The sequence below is a fragment of the Patella vulgata genome, chromosome 1, assembly GCF_932274485.2.
Source record: "Patella vulgata chromosome 1, xgPatVulg1.2, whole genome shotgun sequence".
In the NCBI taxonomy this organism is placed as follows: domain Eukaryota; kingdom Metazoa; phylum Mollusca; class Gastropoda; family Patellidae; genus Patella; species Patella vulgata.
Window position 1 is genome coordinate 61,324,870 of NC_065879.2, and position 12,435 is coordinate 61,337,304.

General features: G+C 35.4%; 1 protein-coding gene across 2 annotated transcripts in view; it reads left to right on the forward strand.

The window, feature by feature from the left end:
* The window catches only part of LOC126831118 (SUN domain-containing ossification factor), an 83,268-nt gene that overhangs the window by 34,481 nt on the left and 36,352 nt on the right, over window positions 1-12,435 (forward strand). For both annotated transcript variants that reach the window (XM_050561756.2, XM_050561762.2), the window contains exon 4: window positions 1,289-1,569. In XM_050561756.2, the coding sequence (XP_050417713.1) occupies window positions 1,289-1,569 (281 nt within the window). The remainder of the gene's footprint in view (window positions 1-1,288; window positions 1,570-12,435) is intronic.

Genomic DNA, 12,435 nt, shown 5'->3' on the forward strand with positions numbered 1-12,435 from the left:
GAAACTTGGTGTATAGTTTCATTACATCAATACCTTGACTAAGTTCGATAATGAGCATTTTCTGCTCAGAGTAAGCAGAACTATAAGCTATTTGATTGGCTGAGACTTCGGAACACAATAACTCTCCTTCTAATTGAGCTAGAATGTTCAAACTTGATGTAGGTGTTTATTAGGCCAATGCCTTGATGGCGATCGATGATAAACATTGTACAATGCTTATGGTAAGCAGAGATAAGCAATCTGATTGGTCAAGACTTTGGAACATAACAACTCTGCTTTGAATTGGGGTAGAATGTTTAAACTTGATGTAGATGTTCATTAATGAGTTCAATGATTAACATTTCGAGCTAAAGCTAAGCAGAGCAAAGCAGTTTCATTGGTCAATGCTTTGGGACAAGATAACTTTGATTCTATCTGATAGAGAGTGATGAAACTTAGTGTAAAGTTGATAATCAGTTTGATTGCTTGATACTTTTGGAAAAAAATAGTTGTGCGATTAATTAATATGTGTCATCTATTTAATTTGGGATCACTGTTGGCTTGTTTTATTGTTAATATGTAATCTCGTTCTCTAAATTTGGCAAAACAAACCCAACGCCTAGCCTTTTTTGCCTCTTGTCATATTACAATCATTGCAGCTATTTCATATTTCATTCTCTTCATTTTAAAAAGTACCATATATCAATGATAGCAGGAATGTGAACGTATATTGCAGCGTTAGCGATGCTGTAGTTGAGTTTATTGGTCAAAATATTTCAAAAATAGCTTGCATGTTAAAATATACATTATTTTTCTGGCGTTAATAAACTTAGTAAAAGGCCTTAGAATGAGCAAATTTCAACTTAATCATCACCACCGAGTTAATAGTCAAATGCACTCACAATAACAGTGAAAGCTAGTCCAATGTCATTTGAATTGCATATGACTGTGCAGATTTCCTTCAATGTCTTTTAGAATTTGACATTTACTTCTTTTTATGTCTGGAATTTATGAATATGATAAATCGTTATAGATTGTAAATTTGATCTTGATGTAAAAGAGAATAATATATGAACATGTCTAGAAAATTATTAATAAACTTGCTGACAGGCTATTTCAACAGCTTGTGTACTCCCCAATATCAGATGTCAATCTATTTGATACCTTTATTTTCCTTATTGACACATGATTTAAATCAATAGACAGCAAATTTAATGCATTGTAAAAAAAATCTAAAAAAAAAAAAACCCCAGTAAAACAGGCTTAGATTTTCAAATACCTTATTTGTTAGATTTTATATATTTTTCAGTTTGGAGTCTGCAGAAACAGCAACACCCATTTTAGAACATGACCTATCTTCTGGTATTGATATAAGCAGTATTACTGATGTCACAGAATCTTCCCCACAACCTACAGTTGTAGGTGATGCACCCTCTCCTACCCCTGTAACAGCACCTCCTCAATCAGCTTCTGATACCCTCCCCATCACTGATGAGACAGAACCTGGTGGTAAACAGGAGGAAGACTTTCCCTCGTTCACGGAGTGGACACAGAAAGTTCTTGCTGAACAGGAAAAAACTAAACAAGAGAGTAAGTTGAAGAAATAGCAAGAAAAAAAAATAGTGCACTTTATGGTACATTATAAACCTATAACGTTAAATCCCTTTGATCTTTGGGGTATATTCTATGCCTGGAATAACTTGCGGTCTGGATGTCGGGGGTGACTTTGGATATATACAGGGGAATTGGGCATCAAAATGGCCTACCTTCTAAGCACTAAGTAATACAAAGTAACAAAAAAGTTATTCTTTATGTAAAATCAACAATGTTTAGCACACACACATTGTACGACAGGCCATAGCATGCTGCCGTAGGCATTTGTCTAATTGACAATCAAAATGTGCAAGATTTACTACAATGAGCAAATTAAAAAATCAAACTATTTTTATCCTCATTTAAATGTCCTAAAAATGTTGAAAAAATCACTGAATTTAACTTAGTTTGCTGAACGAAGTCGGTATTGTATTCGCCGACCACAGGTCAACATTTTGAATTTTTTTCGTAGTAAGTCGTATCTGGGTCATCTTCTTCTCCGTTAAAAATCCCGGAAGAAACACTTTCCCGAACACTATTGAGATTAATATTTACATCTAAAATACCCTTTGATAAAAATCCCACAAATTCTGATTCGGAATCACTTTCCAAAGTGAAAATTATTAAAAGACTGGGCGCTGGGATATTACAATTCGACGAAGAGTGGCTGCCTTTTTTGGTACACCGTATATCATGACATGTATATCTTCTTCTCTGTTTCATATCTGGGAAAAATCACTTTCCCCGGATCATTTGTCATTTATACTGAGATTAATATTCACATGTAAATATCCTTTGATAAAATTCCTTCAAATTCTGAATCGGAATCACTTTCCATGGTGAAGAAATTATTAGATGAACGAGCGTGAAAATATTAAACTTGCATACAAAATGGCGCCCTATGACACAAATTTTCTCTAGAGTTCATGATCTTATAACCCCTAAACCATTGATGTGACGTATAGGTTTTAGGATTTCAATCATTAGTTCAACTTCAAACTATTGGCTTATTGGATACCAACTTTTGGAAAGCCGATCGTCTTTTTTTATAACTTTATTTATAACTTTATTGATCAATAAAACAGTACATCAAAAAGGCTGTCAGCAGTCATTGATGGGCAAATTGTCTCGCGAGTTTACAACCTTTATAACCCCTAAACCTTTGATGTGACCTACAAATTGTAGGATTCCAGTAATTAGTTCAAACTATATATTTATTGGATAACTACTTTTGGGAAGCCTATTGGCCTTTTTTGATAACTTTCTTGATCAATAAAACATTACATCAAAGAGGCCGACAACAGTCGTTGTTAGGAAAAGTGACTAGACATTAGGTAGTTGACAGGGGATGCAGGTCAGTTCATCCCACAACCGTTTCACCCCGGGCTGTTTCATCCCAACCTATTTTTTTATCGGGCTGTTTCATCCCGGGCTGGGGGGTTGGATGGCTGAATGGTTAGCGTGCACGCGCTGTATCATAAAGTCTGTCATTGAGTCGACTGGCGTGGTTTCGAATCCCCGGTTGTACGTGGCAAGGAGTAGGGTCACATGTCAAACCTCGTGGGTTTTCTCCGGGACTGCTAAAGACACCTACGCGCAAGCTAATTATGTAAATAAAATTAAACCATATGTTAGTCCCGAAATGACCTAGTTTGTGTCGAGTGGACGTTAAACCCCATTTCTCTCTCTCTCATCCGGGGGGGGGGGGGGTGGATGGCTGAATGGTTTGCGCGCGCGCGCTGTATCATAAAGTCTGTCATTGAGTCGACTGGCGTGGTTTCGAATCCCCGGTTGTACGTGACAAGGAGTAGGCTCGCCTGTCCAACCTCGTGGGTTTTCTTTGGGTCCTCCGGTTTCCTCCCACTGCTAAAGACCCCTATGCGCAAGCGAATTAGTGAAATAAAATTAAACCATATGTTAGTCCCGAAATGACCTAGTTGTGTCGAGTGGACGTTAAACCCCATTTCTCTCTCTCTCTCTCATCCCGGGCTGTTTCATCCCCTTGTTATTAGAATAGCAGTTAATTAACTGAGTTGTACTTATTGTTAAATAAACTGTTAAACACTTACTTATTGTTAAACAAAACAATAATGTATGGAATAAATAAGTTTTTTACTTGTCGATTTTTGTTGATTACCGATCACGACCGAGATTAGTTCACCGCTGTATATTCGTATTGTTTGTTAATTGGCGTTATGATTTTAGGCCAGTTCACCGATTTTTTTATAGTAAAGTATATTCGTATTGTCAGTTAATTGCCGTTACGATTTTAACTTACAATATTATTTGACCAAATCCATACACCGGAATTCATTTACAATCACCGGAATTCCTGTGATTAGTCTACCCGACTAAACAACTCCAAATATAAGAATCCCTAATAAGAATCAATTTAGAATACTAAAATGTGAATCATAACACATTATGGTCTAAACTGTGTGATAAATTATATAATAAATCGTAAATCAATGGAACCTGTTGTAAGGTGGACACTGCATGCTTTCTTTTAACGTTGGGTTATTTGAGGCAACAGGTAGTCTGAACATCTAAAGATAACACGTGTCGAAATAGTGGCTACGTGCAATTTTATTCTTTGATATGTTCAATTACTGGCAATCCTGTTATAGTGAAACCAACATGCATGAAAATGACTATATAGTGTATTACAAGTTGAATGTTTTGCTATGAGCATCGCTCGATTGTAAGCGATGTAATTTTAGTGAAATTGGTGTCGAGAATTGTTGTGAATTCGGAAAATAAGCTAAAGCGTATGCAAAGGAAGAAGTAAGACACTATTCATGTTAAAATTGCATTGACATATTTTATAAATAAAATATTTGGAAAATAAGCTAAAGCGTATGCAAAAGAAGGGGTTGAACACTATTCATGATAAAACTGCATTGACATATTATTATTGGTATTAATGTATAAATAAAATATTAAAAAAAAGCTAATTATGTCGACGCCTGGCGAAAGTAGGACCGAATGAGTTAAACCTGGACTTCAATTATGCTGGGGAAGAAAGACTTCATAAAAAAAACCTAAGAAAAAGAAAAACCGAGGCCAGCAGGCCAAGGTTTTTCTGTCGAGGTTTTTTTTTCTGAAGTCTTTCTTCCCCAGCATAATTGAAGTCCAGGACTTTATCCTACACTTAATAACCATCTTTCATGAAAAAATGACCTTGATATAGCTCTGTAGACAGTTGAAATTTAAATGCATTAGTTAAGACAGGATATGATGTGGATGAAGATAGGTTCAATATTAGCAAATTTTTATATGCCAACATTTTCATGTGGACGTATATTGTCGTGGCCTCTGGACGTCCGGACATCTGTCAACAATTTACTTGTGGACACTCTACAGGTCACAATTCTTATCCAAATTTGACGAAACTTTAAATATAGGTTTATCTCCAAAAGATCTCGGTTCCTTTCCATATTGGCATGTATCGGATCGAAACCTCATTGATTATGTGCCCTGAAAAATGACATTTTTAGCTTGTAGACACACCGGAGGTCACAATTTTCATGTGATTTTGAAATGCTTCCTCTCAATATTTGCGCATATCAGATCGTAACTTCCTGAGTTATGGCCCCTGATTGTACGTAAAATCGCATTTTAGCCTCTAGACGACACAATTATTATCCAATTTAAAAAAATGTTCGAATATATCACCGTTGCACCGTATTGATGCCGGAGTTAAAATTTCGTGAAAATTGGACCAAAGCTGCCGGACAAAATGTCCGCCCTCTTATGCAAATAGTGTAAAAATATGGTATTTCAAGGCTGTGGACCTTCTACAGGTCATAATTTTGATCTAATTTTGATATAACTTGAAACACTTGTTTATAACCCAAAGATCTTGGTTCCTTTCGATGTTCATGTATATTGGATCGTAACTTCCTGAATTATGGCCCTTGATTGTACGAAAATCGCGTTTTTAGCTTGTGGTCCCTCTAGAGGTAACAAATTTTATCCGATTTAAAAAACTGTTTGAATATATCACTCTCACACCGTAATGGCGCTTGAAAATGGGACAAAATGGTCGCCCCTCATACGCAAAAAAAGTAAACATCTGGTACAGTACACTTCAAGCGGAAGTACTAAATTTCCCCGAGGTCCGACCTGGGCGGAAATGAAAAATCGCGGACGTCAGTTAATCAATCTGCTCTGGCCACGCTCAAAATTCCGCTCTAAAATTCCTCTGCGAATTTAAATAATTTAAACCGCCGCCCACCGCGAAATTTTAAAAAGTCGGACTTTCCACGCATGTACAGTCGGCACATCCATAGCTGTTTTGAAATGGGTTTATTTATCGTGCGATTCCACGGCAGTGATATCGTAGTCGAATATCGGCATGCCAAAAGAAAGATTGTTAATTTAACACGGTTAGACACGCAGATTTTACTGGCTTATATTGAAAAATAACAAAAATCAAACAGGCTTTTAAATAATAAAATTAACAGAATTATGGCTGTGCCGTACATTACTTCATCAATATGTTCGACATTTTTAAGACTTGCATCGATCTTCTATTTCAAACTCATTCAAATTACCGTTAGCGAAAGTTTTGTGTATCGAAATAGCCATTTCCATTCGGACAAATATGTCACACAATGCATTTTAAATTGATAAATCACACCCGAACAAGTAATATATGCCTTCATCTCCTGTTTTCAAGCACACATAGCCAGAAGTCACCGTCAACCTTGCTGAACACATGTATCAGTCGGATAATACCTTGATTTCGGCACCAAAGAGTCTGGGTCAATGCATACTGTCAGTCAAGATTCCTAATTAATTACGTGAATTCACACGTGTCATCAAAAGGAATTGATAATTGACTAAAATAGAAGCCCCTTTAACAACAAATTGTTACCATGTCGTATTCTTGTAAACAATACTTTCTATTAATTTTATTTACGATAAAACTCGGGATTTAAAAATGTGGATATAAAAGATAATTCAATTTTTGAATCGGTACAGACTTAAAGGTTAGCGTATGTGCCGTGTGAAAAGAATACTTAATCATCATATTCGCAGGTGACATATTCTGTTAAAATCATTCGTTGAACCGGTGGTGATATTTTTTTTTAATTTGGCACAAAAACCATCCCTTATATCGCACCGTGCCCCTTTAAGTCGGACTTTCCATGCATGTACAGTCAGCACATCCGTACATGTAAATGTTTTAAAATAGCTAGGTTTATTTATAGTGCAATTGCACCGCAGTCATCATATCGTAGTCGAATATCAGCTAATACGGCATGCAAAAAAAAGATTGTTAATTTAACACGGTTAGACACGCAGATTTTGCTGTCTTACATTGAAAATATAACAAATATCAAAAATTGGCAGGCTTTTATATAATATAATAAACAGAGTTATGGCTGTACGATTCATTACTTCATCAATATGTTCGACATTTTTAAGACTCGTTCAAATTACGAAAATTTCAAAATTTATACACATAGATGTTGGTCTTACCGTGGGCGAAAGGTTTTGTCCATTAAAATATCCATTCCCATTCTGACAAATAAGTTTCACAATGCATTGTAAATCAGTAAATCACACCTGAAGTATTATATCTTCGGATTTAAATCACAAATGAATTAAATGCACACCTCGCCAGAAGTCAACGTCAACCTTGACGCAAACATGTACATAATACCATGATGACCTATTCATTTCGGCACCAAAGAGTCTGAGTCAATGCATACTGTCAATCAAGTTTCCAAATTATGTGAATTCGCACGTGTCATCAAAGGCAATTGATAATTGACTATAATAGAAGCCCCTTTAACAACAAATTGTTACCATGTCGTAGTCTTGTAGACAATACTTTCATTCTGAATTGTCAGTAAGTAATCATTACCCAAAATAGTTGACTTCATTAATAAAGAATAATTACAATTGGGACGCGAACAAACTGGATTTTCACACTAAATAGGTGCGGTTGTCACGGCTAAATTACTAACAGGCTGCGATGAATTAGGGTTAGGTTAGGGTTAGGGTTCCAATATCTTTATTTAGGGTTAGGGTTGGGTTAGGGTTCATTAGTCCACCGATATCTATCATTAGGGTTGAGTTAGGGTTACGTTTATTGATACCCACATTATAGTGTTTCTTATAGCGGCGGACTAGTGAACCCCTGTCGGTGATAATATATTTAATTTGGCACACAAATCATCCCTTATAACTAACGCATGCTTTTTTGTGAGGCAATTTCCTTTGTTCTGTTTTATGTTCACTCTTTGATCAGTTACTATTAATCTAAGTTCTGTCCGGACAAGATCCCATTCATAAGATCTGGTTGTTAGGTGTTTTATTAAAGGTTCTTCGATATGTTCATTGATAATTATTGGAAAGAAACCGAACCGGATTATTATTTAGGATATTTATCGTCAACTGTATAAATACGGTAAGCAGTTTGTGTGTTGCATTTATAAGTTAAAGTATAAAAAGAAATATTTGAAGGGGCTATTTAAGACATGATATTTTTAAGCCTTATACCTGTAACTGAAACGATTTGACGTGTTGATCTGTTTTGCAATGTGGGGAATGGGGAATCTGTAAAGTCAAATACGAAACTGAAATAAGTAAACAATCTTCAGCTTCTATCCAATATGACTTTTAATTTTGGGGAGATAAAGTACATGTATATATTGAACGTTGGGAGCCCAATCGTCATTTTAATTGAATTACCATTAAAGGAGAAAATATTCCTTCCTAGCAATTTATGCTAATTCGTTTATTTCTACGAATATCGTTAAATTGTTGTTCATAATTAAAACGGATAATAAATCAGTATATAAAAAAACAGCATATTTTAAAACACCCACGTGCAAATCGCTGCCTTCTATATATGTTTATTGTCGTCCATTTTCAGACATTGTTATCAGAATTCACGAAACATGGTTTCATTGTCTGCTTGTCGGATCAACTAATGACATAGAAAATTGCTATGTGTCTGTGCTTTATGGTGTGATTCACGAATTAAATACCGATGTAGATGTACATTATAAATGAATAGAACATAACGGACATTTTAGGATATGAATACAATAATACATTGGTACACTTTAGTTAATAATCAAAACGGAATTTGAAAAGAGTATTATGAATATATGAATTACCGGTGAACTAAAACGACTAATATACTCGTGATATCGTTCCATTAAATATTTGTTTCTTTCTAATAACGTTGTGGCAATATGGACTAAATTACTCTGACTATTTCAAATCACTATGGACTATAATCCGCCGCGAATTTGATATTTCCACCGACTATAGTCTGCCGCGAATTTAATATTTTCGCGGGCGATAATCCACCGCGAATTTTATATTTTCGCGGACTTTTTTCCGCCCAGAACGTCTCTAATTCCGCGGAGTGTATATGGGTAAAACACCGCGATTTTTGAGTGGAAAAAACGCCCACAAGGACTATTTTCATACTTCCGTCTGAAGCGTACTGTATATCAAGGTTGTGGACCCTCTGGAGCTCACAATTTTGATCCGATTTTGATGAAACTTGAAATACATGTTTATAACACAAAGATCTTGATTCCTTTCGATATTTGCGCATATTGGGTCGTAACTTCCTGAATTATGGCCCTTGACTGTACGAAAAATTGCGTTTTTAGCTTGTGGTCCCTCTAGAGGTCACAATTATTATCGGATTTAAAAAACTGTTTGAATATATCACTGTAACACCGTAATGGTGCTTGAAAATGGGACAAAATGGTCGCCCCTCATACACAAAAAGAATAAATATATGGTATATCAACGTTGTGGACCCTCTAGAGGTCACAATTTTGATCCGATTTTGATGAAACTTGATATACAAGCTAAAAACATGATTTTTCGTACAATCTGGGGACATAATTCCGGAAGTTACCATCCAATAAGCGCGAATATCGAAAGGAACCAAGATCTTTGGGTTATAAACATACATTTCAAGTTTCATCAAAAGCAGATGAAATATGTGACCTCTGGGATGTCCACAAGCTAAACCTGATTTTACGTACAATCGGTGGCCATAATCCATGAAGTTTTGATCCGATACATGTCAATATCGAAAGGAACCAAGATCTTTTGGAGATAAACCTATATTTCTAGTTTCGGCAAAATCAGATAAGAATTGTGACAAATTGTAGACGGACGTCCGGACGGACAGGGGTGACAACAATATATGTCCACATGAAAATATGGGCATATAAAAATAGAATTCCAATAATGTAGGGGGGGCAGTGATTTACCGCGTTCCTCGTAGGTTTTCTCCAGATCTTCCGGTTTCCTCCCACTGCTAACGACCCCTATGCGCAAGCGTATTATTGAAATAAAATTAAACCATGTGTTAGTCCAGAGATGACCTAGTTTATATCTCTCCTTCTCCAATAATGTAGTTATTAGTATAAATTATTCAAGTCTAATATCAAAATATATGAAATAAAATATATAAACAATTATCAATGGAGTAAACACACAAAAATAATCAAATATTGGTGGTGTAATATTAAAACAGAAAATAAATATAACTCGCATTGTGGGAGATATCTGGCCCCAAATTCGCAAAGCATTTGCAGACTTAAGTTTACTTTGATCACGATCTTAAAATGAAAAGTCACATCTCTACTACCTGCAAATCATTAAATCTTCATCTTTACAACATTGGTAAACTTCGACCATTTATAACGTCAAATATCGCTAAATGTTAACGCTTTCGTTCTCTCCAAACTAGATTACTGCAATTCGCTTCTATACCAATTACCAGCATCAGATATAAACAGACTCCAGAAAATTCAGAACAAAGCTGCACGTATCGTTTCTCTAACTAAACAATCTGAACACATTACTCCAGTACTCCAAAATCTTCGTTGGCTACCAGTTTATCAACGAATTAATTTTAAGATCGGTCTTTTAACTTTTAATTGTCTAAATAATAACTGTTCCCCACAATACCTTACGCTCTGCTGATAAAAACTTACTTCATGTTCCTACAGTAAAAACTAAAACTGGTGAACGGGCTTTTGTTTACGCCTCTGCTAACGTGTGGAATGAATTACCTAGACATGTAAAAGACTACTAAAAAAAAATCTTAAAACCGAACTTTTTAAACGTGCTTTTAAACTATGAACATGTTGACATTTTAATGTTTTAGAACTATTTGTTTTATATTATATGTAATATTTTAATTGTGAAAAGCGCCGCGGAGCAGCTGTTAGCTAGAGCACTCAGCGCTATACAAAATGATTATTATTATTATTATCTCATAAACCGTTCAAGATATCTTGCTGAAACTTTGTACGCACATCAACCTATTACAGTAGTTGTACCTTTTGCTATTTAGGAATTTCTGGGATTTATATTTTTTGTGTTTCATGGAAACAAATTTGACTTATTACAGTAGTTGTGCCTTTTGCTATTTGGGAATTTCTGGGATTTATATTTTTTGTGTTTCCATGCAAACAAATTTGACTTAGTTTTTGGTGTTCAAATTTGTTTACAGAGCATATCTCATAAACCATTCAAGAAATCTTCATGAAACTTTCTACAAACATTAACCTATTATATACTCTTCCAAAAAAGTAGGGGATATTCTGAAAGAATACAAAACTGCGGAAATGCACTGCTGTTTTTATTAGAGGTAACTAGTATATGTTAATAACAGGCCAATTGCCTACACATGAACATAAACAGTTCATATTGGCGGCTTATCTGACGGACCCATTTCACTCGCAAAGAGATACACCGTCAAAAGTGAAAATGGACGTTTTTGATTTTGGTCTTAATAATGAGTAATTGCTCCACCAATCCTCAGACATTCAGCAATTTGTCATGGCATGCCTCTAATCAACTGTCCAATCTCGATTTGGGACAATCTGACCCACTCCTCTTGCAGAGCCACGGCCAATTCTTGCACTGTTGTCGGTTGATGTCGACGAACACGTCTCCCAGTCAAATAAAACGTAACACGCTAAAGCAAAGATACGCTAAACAGTACATCTTATGCAAGAACCGATAGGAAAACAAACATGGATAGATAAACCAGCATGCGGCAGTTTTCATCAACCCTTCCTTGGAGTGTCAAATTTGACAATGAACCCCTCCCACGTGTATGGTGCTATTGCGTGTCGCATGTGCAGCTCAGTGGTTCTGTTGGGGTGATAAGTTCTTCATCTGTGAACATACTCTCAAAGCATGTCAAGTGTCCATGATTATTTATCATATCACAACCTGCATAGGTATTTGCATTTAAATATCCCCTACTTTTTTTGAAGAGTATATTAGTTGTGCCTTTTGCTAATTTAGAATTTCTGGGATTTAATCAGTTTTGTGTTTCCATGGAAACAAATTTGACTTAGTTTTTATGCACAATTTTGTTTCCGGAGCATTTCTCGTAAATCGTTCAAAATATCTTTTTGAAATTTTGAACACACATCATCCTATTACAGTAGTTGTACCTTTTGCTAATTAGAAATTTTTCGGATTTTATAATTTTTGTGTTGCCATGGAAAAAAAAATTCTCTGTTGAATGATTTTTACTACACATTTGAATTATTTTTTGCTATATTATTATTATTCTAGAGCATATCTCTGAAACTGTTCAAGATACCTTTGTAACACTTTTACATTCATCAACCTATTAATTTATATTTTGATAACCTTCCTTTCGTCCCGATTTCATTTCTAGTGCACATTTCATTATCTGTTCAGAGAAATCTTTTTAAAACTTTATACAAACATCAAACTATTAAAGTATTTTATTTTCTGATGTATAAGCTTAATATTTAACATACAGCAGTTGATTGATGAGGTAGGCAAAGGTTGTTGTGCAAACCTTACAGGGAGTAGCGACTTTGC